This window comes from Sorex fumeus, unplaced genomic scaffold (genome assembly GCF_029834395.1).
Source record: "Sorex fumeus unplaced genomic scaffold, SorFum_2.1 ptg000042l, whole genome shotgun sequence".
Classification (NCBI taxonomy): domain Eukaryota; kingdom Metazoa; phylum Chordata; class Mammalia; order Eulipotyphla; family Soricidae; genus Sorex; species Sorex fumeus.
Genome location: NW_026606099.1, coordinates 4,651,820 through 4,668,186, shown reverse-complemented (window position 1 = coordinate 4,668,186; position 16,367 = coordinate 4,651,820). Strand labels below are relative to the sequence as shown.

At 51.6% G+C, this 16,367-nt stretch overlaps 1 protein-coding gene across 1 annotated transcript; it reads left to right on the top strand.

The window, feature by feature from the left end:
• Positions 1 to 441: 441 nt before the first annotated feature.
• Positions 442 to 4,967, top strand: DHH (desert hedgehog signaling molecule). Its single transcript, XM_056120134.1, has 3 exons — positions 442 to 874; positions 3,674 to 3,935; positions 4,274 to 4,967. Exons 1-3 carry the CDS (start codon positions 572 to 574, stop codon positions 4,897 to 4,899), a joined length of 1,191 nt encoding a protein of 396 aa, XP_055976109.1. The 5' UTR covers positions 442 to 571; the 3' UTR covers positions 4,900 to 4,967.
• The last annotated feature ends 11,400 nt before the right edge of the window (positions 4,968 to 16,367 follow it).

The following is a 16,367-nucleotide window of genomic DNA, read 5'->3' as shown; positions in this document are numbered from 1 at the left end:
ATGGTCTGTCAGGTAGGTTTGGGGAAAGCCAAGATCCAGGCATCAGGGCGTGTGGTTCAGCGCCAACTTGAGGCGTCTGGTTGGAAGAAGGATGCTTCTTCAGGCAGCTCAGCGCCGTGTAACTACAAGATTTCTCGGTCAGGTGCCTTCCTATTATTTTGGGATGGGCCACACTTCGGTCTCCACAGGATCCGCGGGGACCTGCTGGAGCCCCCGCCCCAGTGGGAGGGGGCGGGCGGGCCTGGAAGAAGGGCGGGGGGCGGGGCCAGGGGCAACTTAAGGCGGAGCTGTGCGTTCTGGCAGCGGCCAGACCCGGCAGAACTAGGGCTCGCCTGGCACTCTACCCACCACCCCCCGTCCGTGCCGTGATGTCCTGTCGGTAGCAGGTTCCCGGCCGCCCCGGGCATGTAGGGAGGCTCGCGACAGCCAGGTGCTCAGAGCCACAGGCGCTGCCGGGCACTCTGGAGGCAGCTCAGCCCGCTGCGCGCTCTGGTGCCCGGGGAAATGCCCAACTGACGGGCGAGCTGGTGAGAACAAGAACGTTGCCTTTTGGCCGTAGTTCGCAACATCCATGGCGCTGCCAGTCAGTCTGGTCCCCCTGTGCTGCCTGGCACTTTTGGCTCTGCCGGCCCAGAGCTGCGGACCCGGCAGGGGGCCCGTGGGCCGCCGCCGCTACGTGCGCAAGCAGCTAGTGCCGTTGCTCTACAAGCAGTTCGTGCCCAGCGTGCCCGAGCGGACCCTGGGCGCCAGTGGGCCTGCGGAGGGGAGGGTGGCAAGGGGCTCCGAGCGCTTCCGGGACCTGGTGCCCAACTACAATCCCGACATCATCTTCAAGGATGAGGAGAACAGTGGCGCAGACCGCCTGATGACCGAGGTAAGGGGGGGCAGGGGTGTCCTCTCCACACCTGCGCTGGGCACTGCCACCTCTGTTTTCTATGGCAGCCCAGTGAGGTGAGTCTGATGGAACCTTAGCCTCAAAGACCGTTCCTCAACTGTCCCCTCCACCCCCCACCCCTGCACTGGAATGAGTGAACCCCAGGGATCCCACCGGGAGAGCCTGGGCTGGGGAGGGGAGGAGGGGCTAGTGAGAGTGAAGCTGGGAGAGACCGTGAGGGCGGGGAGAGGAGGATGGCGGCAGGCGAGACGGGAAATGGCTGAGGCGTGGACCGGGGGTCAGTTACCAAGCCAGGCAGGAAGGGCTGGGGTGAGCCGGGGGCCAGAAGCTGGCTGGGCAGCAGACAGAAAGCTCTGCCCTTAGCCTACCTCCTGACCTGATTGTGGAAAAAGCTCTGTGGGCCAACGAGATTGAAAGCAGGGAGAGTGGTGGCCCTGACTAGGGTTGTCAGGCCTCTGGCTGAGCAGGAGGACCAGAGGTGTCTGGCAGGCAGAGGACTAGAACGTGCAGAGATGCTGAGAGCCCAGCTGGCTGCCTTGCGGTGAAAAGCAGTTCTCCAGGAGAGCCGGTGTCCCACCTGAGAATCAAAGGGCCCCCCATGTCGTTCCAGCTCAGCTTAGCCCAGAGGCTCTCCTCGGGACTCAGGAAAACAAATCCCAAAGCACCCACTATCTTGCGCATCTACTGCAGACCAGAGCCTAGACAATACGGAGGGGGGTGGGCGCACGGTACCTGGGGAGAGAAGAACCCCCTTGCTCAGCCTTTTGTAACGCCAGAACTGGAAGGAAACTAGGTCATGTTCTTCCACCCGCACCCCCATTTTATAGCCGAGAACTGGGCCCCAGGAGGATAAGCGATTTAATCAAAAACCTTACAATTAAGTAGTGGCATGGTTGGGAGTAGGATTCAGGACTCCCGCTCTGAGTCCCCTTTCCATTTCCATTACACCACCTAATTGTGTATGGAGTGAGTAGGTGGGGGAGAGGGAGGGGGACGGATTTCCTTTGATTAATTGCCATAGTTTTCCAGGTTACTTTGTTAGAAAAACCTGTGGCGGTGGGTGGGTGCGGGCGTGCTCCTGCCCTGCAAGCCTTTCTCAGCCCAGCCATTGGGAAGGGGCCGTTCCATCCCTCCTTGGTCACACGAGAGAGTTTGTGGGCCTTTGCTCCAGCTGCCATCTTTAGCAGAGTGGTCAGAACAAGGGACAGTCCCCGGGAGGACGCTGACAGGCCCGGGAACCCCCTCAACGCGCTTATCTCCCACACCCGGGCTGCTAAAGGCCTCCATTGAGTAGGCTCTGCCCTGGGCTGCTGCCCCCGCAGGTCAAGGCTTCAGGGCCTCCTTAGGGGACAACAGGACAAAAAGTTGGAAGGAGTTACCACTGTTCCTGTCTTCCCCCACCCCTCCTCTCCAACGCTGCTACCGAGGTGTCGGAGAGTCGGGACAGGGGCAGTTAAGCCCAAACCCGGGCGGAGCGGAGGTGAGCGATCCGAGGGGGCAGAGGAAGCGGCCCTCCTCCTCCTCCTCCTCCACCTCCTCCACCTCCTCCGCCTCCTCCTCCTCCTCCTCCTCCACCTCCTCCCGCCGCGGCCGCGCTGTGCAGCGCTCCAAGGTCTCGGGCTCGCCGCGGAGATAACGCTGCGCTCACTCCCCTGGGCGCAGACTTCCAGCTGCCGCCGCCGGCCTCCTCTCCGCCCCGACCCTGCAGGGGGCCTCCCAGATCGGCGTCCAGGCGTCTCGCGTTCGAGTCCGGTGCACCTCCCACGCCTCGCCGGGCTGCCTCGGGAGCCGAGAGGGCGAGCTGGGAGCTGTCAGGGCTGCAGGGATGGAGCTGGACCCCGGAGGGCGGGCCGCGCGGGGGGAGGGGACCCGACGGGCCGAGCAGGACAGGGGGGCGCGGCTTTCTGCCCTTTCCTCTCGCTGCGCCGGGGCGGCTGAAAAGCGCCTTTGTGGATGGAGCTGCTGAGTCCGCTTCTCCCGGCGAGTCCTCGGCCTCGGCCCGGGATTCTCGCTCGGTTAAGTCATCCCGGAGAATGGCCATTGTCCTTCACGTCAGCCCCCGCCACCCCAGCCCAGTTCTCGAGCGACTTTAATCCCGCGCCGCTCCCCCCGGGCACCTCTACGTGGGGGGCGCTTGGACCAACAGCAAGGGGTTAATGCTAGGGGCCGAAAGGAGGAGGAGGAAGGAAGGAAGGAAGGAAGGAAACGACGATGCCCCCGTGCCAGGGAAGGCAACGAAACAAAAGATGAGTCAGGCAGAAGGGAGGGCAGCGGGGCTAGCGGCGGGGGCCGGGCTCAAACTGGGCTTCTTCTGGGCGCTCACCCGCTTGCCCGCTTGCCCGCCCAACTGCCCAACTAACTCTCCCTCTCAGACTTTTTTTTGGGGGGTAATACCTGGTGATGCTCAGGGGTTACTCCTGGCGGTGCTCAGGGCACCTTATGGGATGCTGGGAATCGAACCTGGGTCGACCGCCAAAACGCCCTATCCGCTGTGCTATCACTCCAGCCCCCATCCCTCTCAGACTCTTGCTATCAGGTTGAACCTAGTCCTGGGACAAGAAGGGGTGAGGGGCGGGCCCAGAAGTGGGGAAAGAGCAGGTACCCGTGGCAACCTCAACAGGTGACCCCCACAGTTCCACAAGGGAAAGGGGGTCTCAGCGTCTCACTTCCCCAGAGCACTCGGAAGTTGGGAGGGAGAGGGGTGGACTGGGATAAACCAAGAAATGCGCTCTGTCCTGCCTCCGACCTCTGGTAGTGAGGACCCCCTCTTCCTGCCAGCGCTGCAAGGAGCGGGTGAACGCGCTGGCCATCGCAGTGAGGAACATGTGGCCCGGAGTGCGCCTGCGTGTGACCGAGGGCTGGGACGAGGACGGCCACCACGCGCAGGACTCCCTCCACTACGAAGGCCGCGCCCTGGACATCACCACTTCTGATCGCGATCGCAATAAGTATGGGCTGCTGGCGCGCCTGGCAGTGGAAGCCGGCTTCGACTGGGTCTACTACGAATCCCGCAACCACGTCCACGTGTCGGTCAAAGCCGGTACAGTAGGTGGTGGGTGGTGAGCTCTGCCCCCGAAGGGATCCCCTCCGGGAAACTGAGGCTGCAGTTCTTGCGACCCTAGGGGGTGACCCAAGGGTTTTTGCGACCCAAGTAGGCGTGAGTGTTGTAAGTCACCGTTGCATTTCTGCCCAGGTCAGGCCAGATTCGCGGGCGCAAAGGGGTGCGTGTGGTCTCAGCACCGGTCAGGGCTGTGCTGGGCCTGACCCAGGACCCAGGGCGTTCCGAACCTACAGCCGCTTAGTCGGGTCCCGCCGAGAATCTCGAACTCACAGCCTGGAACCACGAGTCCCAATTCACTCCTCTGTTTGGTCCCGCAGATAACTCCCTGGCGGTCAGGGCTGGCGGCTGCTTTCCGGGAAACGCCACCGTGCGCCTGCGGAGCGGCGAGCGGAAGGGCCTGCGGGAACTGCACGGCGGGGACTGGGTTCTGGCCGCAGACGCGGCAGGCCGGGTGGTGCCCACGCCCGTGCTGCTCTTCCTGGACCGGGACCTGCAGCGCCGCGCCTCCTTCGTGGCCGTGGAGACCGAGCGGCCTCCGCGCAAGCTGCTGCTCACGCCCTGGCACCTGGTGTTCGCCGCCCGAGGGCCGGCGCCCGCGCCCGCCGACTTCGCCCCGGTGTTCGCGCGTCGCCTGCGCGCGGGGGACTCGGTGCTGGCGCCCGGCGGGGACGCGCTCCGGCCCGCGCGCGTGGCCCGGGTGGCGCGGGAGGAAGCCGTGGGCGTGTTCGCGCCGCTCACCGCGCACGGGACGCTGCTGGTCAACGACGTCCTGGCCTCGTGCTACGCGGTCCTGGAGAGTCACCAGTGGGCGCACCGCGCCTTTGCCCCCTTGCGCTTGCTGCACGCGTTGGGAGCGTTGCTCCCGGGCGGAGCCGTGCAGCCGACGGGCATGCATTGGTACTCGCGCTTCCTCTACCGCCTGGCGGAGGAGCTGCTGGGCTGAGCGCTTCGGGCACGGAAACCCCCCAGACGCTTGATGTGGAAGGCTGCTGTGCTCTGTGCGGATGGGGAGGGAGGGATGGATGGGTTAGGAGAGCGCCCAGGTTCAGGGCTCGCTCCCACTGTGAGGGGGTGACTCCGGGGGTGCAGGAAGGTGGGGCTGATGTTGCGCATCCCTGACAAGGATCATTTAGCCTCTTCTTCCCCCCCAGTGCCTCATTCCCACCGGATTATTTTATTTTATTTTCTATTTATAAATTGTAATATAATGGTCAGCTTGTCCGACCTGGGAAGAGGAGGGGTGGGCAGCTCGGCATTCGCACCGACAGTCAGCCAACCTGACCTCTGACATTTTCCTCCAGGTGGGTTAATAAAGGGAAGGCATCCGGGAGCTTAATGGAAAAACATCTCTGTTTGGAGGGCGTTTGAAAGAGACCAGAAGAGGGGCCAGAGCCATAGTTTAACGGGTAGGGTGTTTGTCTCGCATGTGGCTGACCTGGGTTCAAGCCTTGGCACCACATGTGGTTCCCCAAGCAAGTACTGCCAGGGGTAATTTCAAAGTGCAGAGCCAGGAATTACTCCTGAGCATCACTGGGTATCCAAAAAGAAAAGAGAGAAGGAAAGAAAAGAGAGAAGGAAAGAAAAGAAAGAGAGAGAGAGAGAGAGAGACCAGGAGAGGGCCAGGGCAGCAGTAAGTAGTACAGTGGTTGGGTGCTTTCTTTGTTCCTTGTTCTTGGCTGAACCAGGGTTCTATCGCTAACACCCCATATGGTCCCCCAAGCCCACCAGGAGGAGCCAGGAATGATCCCTGAGCACAGAGCTGCACAGAGCCAGGATTAAGCCCCAGGATTAAGCTCTGAGCACAACTGGATGTGTCTCCAAAACAAAATCAAAACAAAACAAACCAGACCAAAAGACTTGGGCTCCTAAGAGGCTGGTACCTTCTCCCACCCAGAGCCACAGACTTGCATTCTGACTGTTGAAGGGGCCAGGGGCCTCCTGTGGGTCTTTTCTCTAGGTTCATTGGTACTGATGCTCAGGGAATTTTGTCTCCTTAAGCACCAAGAATCAGCCTAGTCTCCAGCCTATCCTAGTTAGTGTCTAAATGGAGCTGATTATATTTTTCTGGTAAGTCACTGGACCAAATAATGGTACCTGAAAATCCCTAGATAATTCATAATTTACAGTTCTCACACACTGCCAATAGAGGGTTGGAGTCTTTCTTTCTTTTTTGTTTTTTGGTTTTTGCTCAGAGCTTACTCCTAGGCTCTGCACTCAGGAATTATGCCTGGCAGTGCTCAGAGAACCATATGGGATGGATGCTGAGGACTGAACTGGGTCGGTGGTGTGTGAGGCAAACATCCTACACAGCTCACTATGGCTCGGATCCCTGGAATCTTTCTGCTGCTCATAGAGAATGACTTCAGACCCAGCATATTGCGTGGCATGGGAAGGGGGGGCGGGGAGGGGGAGGAGGAGGAAGAATAGGCTCTCCGTGCAAAGATCTCCTTCCAGATACTTGTCCTGTGGTCGCATTTGCTGTTCACCTTCATTGTCCTCTTCTGTCTCCCACTTTTACCAGCTGTTGCTCTGACCTGTGTGTTTTAGGAACTTTCAGGTTACAGGCATAGCAGACATCTGTAATCTGTAATGTAAAAGTCAGGGGCTCCTGATTTAGAAGTGAAAGCTCCGAGCAAGTTTGTCTTGGAAGGACAGTACTTAGGAGCTGAGGGTGGGTGGGGCCTCTGGGACGGGCAGGAGGTTCACGTCTTTCCTGGGAGCAGCTGGGGTTGGCCCAGCCTGGAGGGTCCCTGCTATGCAGTGCCCTCTGCTGGCCTTCGGGGTTAGTTTCCTGTTGTTTCAGATCACCGGAAAGAGAGGACTGTGTCCCACAAGGAGAGGCAGGTTGCATCTACACAGGCTAGAAGTGAAAGATGGCGGGCGGGGCTTGTTAAGGTGCTTAGGATGAGCCCTAGGTTTGATTCAGTCCTTGAACGGGTGATGGGATCCACCTGCGGTCTGGTGGAGAAGCCTTTTCAAACCAGTGCTTCCGCATTTCTCTGTCTTAGCTGTGGCTTCTAGAAGCTGGAGGTACAGTGGAAGCCTGTGGCAGTTCAGACATCCTGGGCATTCCGGTCACCCCTCACCCCCCTTTCCCTTGTGGTCCCAGAGGTCAGTGTTTGCAGGTGAGGCATACTTAGGATTCCAGGACGTGCTCCATCAAGGCAACATTTGGAAGCAGGCTCTTTCTCCTCTTCCGTGCCAGGTGCCTCCCACTCTGGATCACAGAATCATAGGCGGAAGTTGCCCTGTCTCCCTCTTATGTCAAACCAGGCCATGACCGATTTGAGAAAACCATTCATGCCCCTTTCCTCTTGACTCCTCTTACTGCCCCTCCCTGGTAGTTATCTTTTATTATTTTCTTTTTTCAGAAGTAGGGACATACTCTGTGGTGCTCAGGGATCACTCCTGGCAGGCTTGGGGGATCATGCGGGATACTGGGGATGGAACTCAGTTGGCAGCATGCAAGGTAAATGCACAGCATGCAACCACTATGCTATTACTTCAGCCCTGTCCCTTGTTCTTATCGAATTCTCACCCAAAGTAAGACTTTATGCCATAAAAATATCTTGCTGGCGATTTCCAGCACTTTAATAAGTTGAACGGGGAATTGGGTACTTTGGTCTTCCTTAAACTACATCCTATCTACTTCTCATGCCTGAAGTTCTTCTTCGCTCATCCCTGACTTCTGTTTCTTACTGTCTTCATCTCCTTGAGCCTCTTCCAACTCTTTCGTTTTGCTGTAAATGATAAAAAAAAAAAAAGAGAGATCAGTTCCCTCAAATGCCAAAGAGCATGATATCCAAGAAATAGGCCAGGAAGACACTTAGCCACAATATTGCCAGTTGCAACACCTCATCAATAAAACAGGCAGTGAGGTGGGCCAAGAGACAGTACAGGAGATAAGCCTTGCATGTGACTAATTCCACTGGATCCCCAGTACTGTATGTAGATGAACTCCTGAGTAGAACCAGGTGTACCTACCCTTCCCCAGCAAAAAAATTACAGGCAGTGAGGATTAGGGGGAAGGCCTGGCTGGGAAGTTAGGTATTGCTGGAGCTAATGGTATCTCCCTGCCAGGTGGATATGGAGGTCAGCATCTATGCCAGGTGGGACCCAGGGACTAGGTGTTACCAATCTTTTCTATTTTTTTGCATCTATCTCTTGCTGCCGTTGATGCTTCTCTCCTCATTGTTCTACCTAAATTATTAACAACTGTCCCCAAACTTTTTGGAAGTGGACTTGCATTGCTGTATGATTGATTTCCTAACACTTCTTTCTTCACAATATATTGTGGGACAGATTTGGGGTTTAGAACTAATGTATAATTTAGAGATAGTCTTTTTTTATGTAGGAGTACTGCTATTTATTCAGCCACTGATTAGACTGATTGAATTGTGCATGAACTCCACGTCTACCTTACTTTTTTTTTTTTTACCATTTTTTATAATTTTATTTGAGATAATCTTGATTAGAGAATATACAGATCATTTTGTGATAATCCTGGAAGAACTCTGCAAACTGGGAGGGCAGAGTGGAGAAATGCTGCTCCAAGATTTAGGTGACCTATTTTGTTGCCCAGAACTCAGATCCCCCTATCTGAGTTTACCCCTTAAACTTTCATTCTTCAAGCAGGATTAGGAACATGACAAGGTAACAACATAATAGGCACTGTAAAACACACACACACACATACACACACAATCTGGGGGCCAGAGAGATAGGAAAGAAGTTAAGGAACTTGCCTTTGGCCAATCCTGATTTGATTCAGGCATCACACATGGTCCCCCTTCATCTCCAAGAGTAAACCCTCTGCACAGAGCCAGGAGTAAGCCCTGAACACAGCTGGGTGTGGTACACATACACACACACACACACACACACTCACACCCACACACACACACACTAGGAAACAGTTTCTGTGCTAGAGAAGAAGACATAAATGTATAAAATGGATCATGACCAAAACAACATTGTTACTTAATCAGAATGAGTTGAATATATATACTAGTAGCAGAAGGTCTTCCAGAGAACAAGGAGACAGAGTAGACTATTGAGGCATGTATGGTGGAGAACAGAGAGAAGTAACATGAGCAAGGACTTGGTCAGTATGAGAATGAAGATGGGCAGCTCTGTTAAAACTGTAGACTGGGAAACTTAACTTCGCGTACCTAATGTTTACTGAGAACTTACTACATGCTGGGCCCTGTTCTAGCACTTTATATGCATTTTCTCTTCATCCTCACAATAACCCGATGAGAACATATTACTGAGGCAAAGAGAGATTGAAGGCCAGATAGATGGTACAAGAGTTAACGCACTGCAGCTGTGAAACTTGTTCAAAACCCAGCATCATATACAGGCCCCTTAGCCCTACAGGAGTGACTCCTGAGCACAGAGCCAGATGTGGTCTCTGAGCAACGCCGGGTGTGGCCCAAAATCCCAAGCAAAAGGGGGGCGGGGAGAGAGAGAGAGAGAGAGAGAGAGAGAGAGAAAGTAAGTTAGTAAGTTGAGTAACTTGCCCACTGGTTTAATCAGTTATGGAACTGGAATCAGAATAACAAGAAATAAGACTATCTTGATGGATGGGGCCACAGCCTAGAGGTCTGTGTTGTCAAAACACAGCTGTTTTGACTCTTCTCACTCACCCTCACTGAATCACTAATAAAGTCCTAGTTTCCTGACGCTTATTTTTCTCTCATTTTCACTGGCTCATTTTCGTCCTGTCCTTCCCTGTTTGAAGTTCCTTAGCCACCTAATGTTAAGGAAATACATATAGAGATAGAGGGGGGTAACTCAACAAGAAAGTACAGGGAGATTCTGAATCTTGGGCGGTTAAAGGAGAGGAGATATTGAATTTTTTTCTAACTTTATTTAGAAAGGTGTTCAAGAGTGAACATCGTCTTCCCCTCAGTGAAAAAAGGAAATCAAAGAAACACAGAAGCAAGCGGGATACATGTTCAAGAACACAGACTTGAAGAGCAGACCTGAGTTTTGTTAATACTCAAATGTCCATGTCCCCTCCTCTGCCCCAGGTTGGTGTATAGAAGCCCCTTGTGGACTACTGGAGATGGGACTCCAAGGAAGAGTTTAGTTCACATGAGGTCATAACAGCAGGTTCCTCATCTGATGGAATCAAAAAACAGACACCAAAGAGTTTGCTTTCTCAGGGCTGGAGCAATGGTATAGCAGATACGGCATTTGCCTTGCATGCGACCTACAGGATTCCATCCCCAGCACCCACATGGCCCCCAAGCCCACCAAGAGTGATCCTTGAGCACAGAGCTAGGAGTAAGCCCCGTATGGCTTCAAGCCCCCCACCACTACAAAACTAGTTTGCTTTTGCTACACGCATGAAGGCAAAAACAATAAGGAAGAAATGAGAAGGGGAACATCTAAAAGCCAGGAAGAAAACACTCATCAGAAATCAAATTGGGGAGAGCTGAAATGATAGTATGGCAGGTAGGGTATTTGCCTTGCACACAGCCTACTTGGGTTCGATTCTCAGCATCCCATATGGTCCCCCAAGCATTGCCAGGAGTAATTCCTGAGTGCAAAGTCAGGACTAACCCCTGTGCATTGCCAGGTATGACACAGAAAGAAAGAAAGAAAGAAAGAAAGAAAGAAAGAAAGAAAGAAAGAAAGAAAGAGAGAGAGAGAAAGGAAGGAAGGAAGGAAGGAAGGAAGGAAGGAAGAAAGAAAGAAAGAAAGAAAGAAAGAAAGAAAGAAAGAAAGAAAGAAGAACTCAAATTGGGGTCAGGGAGACAAAGGCCTAGCATGCAGAGACCCCCCCAGTTCAATCCCCAGATCTGCTGGGTTGTACATCATTACCAGGACTGAGCACTGAGGAGCTTGTGGGCTTTAGAGTGCCATTCAGGGGCCAGAATGATAATCCAGCAGGAGGGACACTTGCTTTGTATGTGGTACACCTAGGTTTAATCCCCTGATCCACATATAATCCTCCAAGCCCTTCCAGGAGTGATTCCTGAATGCGGTAAGCCCTGAGCACTGCCAAATATGACCCCAAAATAAACCAAAATGCAATTAAAAAAAGAAGTGCCTTTCAATAAATAAATGGCATTTTTTTGGTTTGGTACAGAGGTACTCAGGTGTTATTCCTTGTTCTGGGGATCATGTACAGTTCTGGGAATTTAATCATGATCAAGTAAGATATGAGGCCTTAATGCCTTAACTCTAATACTATGTCCTTACATACTTTATTTTAATTGGAAGATAAGGGTTGGCACCCCTGCTCAGGGCTTAGCCTGTGCTCGGGAGTCACTCTTGATAGTTCTCAGGGAACCCTATGTGTGTGCCAGCAATTGAACAAGGACATGGAAGCGGAAGGCAAGGGCCTTAATCACTATCATTTCTTTCTGGCTCAGTGTTTTATGTTTAAGATCCCTGTTCTGGGGTATTTTGTTATGGCGGCCTTATCGGACTGATCTAAGGAGCTGAAGTGGGGAAGGTATTTGCCCTGCACATGCCTTATTAGATTCGATCCCTAGAACCCCATATGGTCCCCTGAGTCAGGAGTGATCCCTGAGTGCAGAGTCAGGAGTATACCCTGAGCACAGCTGGCTTTGGCTCTAAGACCAAATAAGAAAACCAGATTAATATAAGCTACTAGAAATGTTTAGAGTTAGAAGAGGCCTGTGCTATGGTCTATAATATAAAAATATTGAACTCTGTTTGAAAAATGACCAATTGTGACCTATAGTTCCCTGACTAGAGGTTCCCTGACTATAGGTTTTGTGGACCCTGATACTCTGGATAAAGCTTTTAGGAGGAAGAGGCTGAGCTATACCCAACACAGGTCAGGAGTGACCCTTGGTGTGCTCAAGGACTTTATGTGGTGCAGGGGATTCCAAGCTGGGTTTGGCAGGATTTAAGGCAAGAGCCTTACCCCTGTACCGTATCTCTAGCCCTGAAGGAAGCATCTTTTCTCTGGCTGGATGACTGAGTCGGCTGTTAGCACACCCTTCTCTCTACTACTGTCCCTCTACGTGATATGGTTGGTTTAAACATGAAAATCTTCCATGTGAGGGGTTTTCTTCAATAGGACTTGATTGGATGCCTAGGGTGTGTACGGTATTGTATGCCACAGGGGAAGGACAATAAGAAGCTCTCACACTTCATCTGGTAAGATGGCTTAAATGACTCATCCCAAGTGATGAAATGAAAGATGAGTGTGATGAAAGATGGGAAGTAACATTTAATCAGAAACCTGAAAGATGAGTTCAAAAAAAGAGCAACACGCAGAGGCCTGAAGATAGGGAGCAAGGATACGAAGAATCTGAGGAACATCAACAAGTTATACCTAGAAGGCAGTGTGGTCCCCCTTAAGAACTTTCATAGGAAGGATGGGGAGAGTACATTTAAGGTACTTTCCTTTGCACTTACTGACCCTGGTTTGATTCCTGGCATCACATATGGTCCTCTGAGCACTGTAAGTAGTAATCCCTGAACACAGGGATAGGAGTTATCCCTGACCACTGTCAGGTGTGGCACAAACACATACTTCAGGCTCTCGCCTGCCAAAAAACCCCAAAACTCTTGTCTGGAGAAAGGAGCTCAGTGGGCTGATGGGCTCAGTTATTTTTCTGACTCTGTGGGTCATTGTCATCCCTTACTAGGCTATTCTCAGCTGAGCATATGAGTATCGCTAGTTCTGTTTGCAGATAGAAAGCAGAAGTGCCCCTCTACATAGAGCCTGTTTTAGGAGCAATGAGACATTGTATGGGGGCATCAGAGCCAGACAGGACAGGTGAGGGATCAGAGCTGATTGGGGAGGACTCCTTAGACTCTGGCTTGGCTTTTCTCTGATATCTAAACCCAAACTTCTCCACTTCTCTCCTGGGAAAGTCATGGCCTAAGAACACAGGGTGTCTGATTTTAAATCACAGGATGTCAAAATGAAAGTTTTTGCAACTTGGGACTCTTTTCCAGCTCTTTTCTTTTGCTTTCTATCCATTTGTTCAGCAGGCCCTTGGCTAAGCTTGGAGCTAATGGTCCTTTGCTGAGATTAGACCCTTTGCTGAGAGTCAGGTCTGGAGGAAACACTGCAGCTGCCTGGGGAACAGCTGGTTAAACCCTCCAGCAGCTGCAGCAACTGGGGATTCCACCCAACATTTGAGCTAGGATTAATCCCGATTCCTCCACACACACCCCTTCCTTGTTCTAGACCCAGAGAGAAGCTCTTTTTTTGGGGGGGAGGGGTTGGGACCACACCTGGTGGTACTTAGGGGATCATGTAGTGCTGGGGCAAAGCTCAGTACTCCAGGATGCAAATCATGTGCTCGGCCTTGCCCTTCTACCATCTCACAGATTCTGGGACTTTGTTTGAGAATTCTTAAGATTTTGTTTGTTTATTTGTTTGTTTGTTGGAGTCATACCTGGCAGTGCTCAGGGGTAACTCCTGGCTTTGGGTTCAGGGATAACACCTGGTGGTGCTCAGGGGACCTATATGGTGTCAAGGATCAAACACGGTTTGGTCACATGTAAGGCCTGCCCTTCTCTTCCCTTAGACTAGGAAATCTCTCTCAGAAAGACATGCAGCCAAAGTAATCCAGCTCCTCATTCCTGGGAAGCTGCTGGCCCCAGAAATATACTAAATACCGAGGCCACTGCAGTATACTCACCCAAGATACTGGGGCCACCCTAGAAAGGAGACTGTCTTTCTCCCCCATCCAGCCTTCTTCTCCTTATTTTTTGATCAATCAGCTAGGATGGGTTTTTCCTTCAAAATGCTAACTTTGTCTAAGAACTAGCGTTGTCTAGATCAATAATGTTTCCCTTTTAGGGGGCCAACCACATGATCCCTTGTGTGTCCCCAGGATATTCTAAGAGGGCCACAGGTGAAAATAACAGAAATATGGCCACGCACAAGACTAAGGGGCCAACCATTAGGACAGAGGGACCATAGCTGGACAAAGCCTGAGAAACTCTCCTCTAAAGTCAGAGGGGCATCTTTGGTTCCAGGGCAGGTACAGTGGCTTTAACTTTTATAGCCAGATCTGGAGTCCTGGTGGGAGTGTTGCAGGAGATTAGAGCTCATACTGGTGCTTGTCACTTTTTTTTTCTTCTGGTGGTCACTTTTAAACTGTGATCATTTCTTACTCACTGGAATTCTACAGTAAAAAAATCTAGGACTCTATTTCACCAGTTGTGAGACCTTGAGGAAAGCACTATGTGCCAGAGTCTACAAATGGGTGCTTTTATTTTTTATTTTATTATTTTATTTTTTTCATTTTCATTTTTTTTTTTTTTTGCCTTTTGGGTCACATCCGGCGAAGCACAGGCATTATTCCTGGCTCATGCACTCAGGAATTACTCCTGGCGGTGCTCGAGGGACCATATGGGATGCTGGGAATCGAACCAGGTCGGCCGCGTGCAAGGCAAACACCCTCCCTGCTGTGCTATCGCTCTAGCCCCCAAATGGGTGCTTTTAAAAGATTCAAACTAAAGGAGCTAGAGTGATAATGCAGCGGATAGAGTACTTGCCTTGCACAGGTTCAATCCCCCACACCCCATATGATCTCCCGGGGGAGTGATCCCTAAACAGCTCTGGGGGTAGCCCCAAAACAAACAAAAAAGACAAGGTAAGAAGGTGCTCTGAGCCCCCCCTTTTTTAAATTTTTTGGTTTGAGAGCCATCCACAGAGTTGCTCAGGGTGCAGTAGGCAAGACAAGTGCTTTAACTTCTGTACTATCTTTTGGTCCTGCTCTGAGATTTAAACAAGGCAGATTAACTCTGAAAGAAGAACCATTCCCTTTAGCAAACATCTGTTAAGGCCCCATAAGTACTAATCAGCATTGAGCTTGGATTTTTCATTTTCAGAAAATAATTTTAATGGATTAAACTCATTAGGTATTAGATGGAGAAGTGACCTGATGAAATTTGTGTTTTTTAGGAGTTTGTGTGTGTATGTGTGTGTCGGGGGTAGCATACTCTGGGGTCATCAAGGACTACTCTGGGAACCCAGAGATCACTCCTGGGGGTGATTGGGGCCATGTGAGGTGCTGGAGATTAAACTGGGGTTGACTGGATGCACAGCAAGTGCCTTACCCCCTGTACTATTTCTCCAGTCTCCCCTAAATTTGGACTTTGAAAACATCACTCTAACTTTTGGGTGGAGAACGGATTGTGAGGGAGGCCCAGGTGGAGAGCCAGTGGAAGAAAAAAAATCAACAGTGCAGAGAAATGTTGGCCAAGACAGTTGTGTCTCTGTCACTGAGGATGTGACAGGGAGACGGAAGATCCAGAACATCCATGTGGGATTGACAGATTTGGTGGTTGGCTGCATGAAGGAGGAATGAAGAGTTGAAAGAGAAGATTTCTCTCAATTTTATCTGCTTGCCATCAATGTAACTAGATAGAATAATAATAACAATGTAACTAGAGTTAAGGAGAAAGAGTAATTGATCAGCCAATACCAATTGATTAATTAAAAATGGAATAGAATGTGGTTGCTTCAGCTGCACATACACTAAAGGTTGGAATGCTACAGAAAAGATTAGCTAGGTTCCTGTGCCAGGAGTGACATCCCTAAATTCCTGAAGAGTTCCATTTATATTTTTGGGAGAGATCTCTTACGCATTACTTAGGAGGGCTGGGTATCCTCCTAGCAATTCATAGCTAACTAGGCAGGCAGTTGGAAGGACTCACAGATGCAGTGATGTGCAGGGTCTGCATTGCATGATTATAAGAGTCACCCTAGTGGTGCTTGGGAGGTTTCCAGGGTCATATCTGTCAATACTGGGGGCCGTGTGGTACTAGGGATCAAATCAGATCAATAACATGCAAGCCTTTGCCTTAACCCTCAACTAATACTCTGATCTCATCCATCCGTGTGGTGGTGGGGTGTTGGGGTACACTTGACAGTGCTCTGGGCCTACTCCTGGGTCTGTGATGGAGTTTACTCCCACAGATACTCATACTCAGGAGACGATGCAGTGCAAGAGATTCCTGTATGCAAAGTATGTGCTGAGTTTTTTCTGTATGTCACCACATCTGCCGGTGATCAAGAGTAACTTCTGTCTCTGCACTCAGGAATTATTCCTGACTGGCTCAGGGGACCACATGAGATGCTTGTGATAGAACCTAGGTTGACCACATGCAAGGAAAGTGCCCTACCCTCTATATTATCACTTCAATCCCACTTTCTTTTTTTTTCCTTTTAGGGTCACACCCAGCGATGCACAGGGGTTACTCCTGGCTCTGCACTCAGGAATCACTCCTGGCAGTGCTCAGGGGACCATATGGGATGCTGGGAATCGAACCCAGGTGGGCCGCGTGCAAGGCAAACACTCTACCCACTGTGCTATTGCTCCAGTCCCTCCAATCCCGTTTTCTAAGGCTTTGAGCTCTGTCTCTGAAACTCTGGAGCGATAGCACAGCGGGTAGGGCGTT

Bases quoted from the DNA above. Each gene is read 5' to 3' on its own strand.
- DHH (XM_056120134.1), top strand. From the start codon at position 572: ATGGCGCTGCCAGTCAGTCTGGTCCCCCTGTGCTGCCTGGCACTTTTG. The intron at 875-3,673 runs GTAAGGGGGGGC...TCTTCCTGCCAG, and splicing joins CAGACCGCCTGATGACCGAG to CGCTGCAAGGAGCGGGTGAA. The intron at 3,936-4,273 runs GTACAGTAGGTG...TTGGTCCCGCAG, and splicing joins CCACGTGTCGGTCAAAGCCG to ATAACTCCCTGGCGGTCAGG.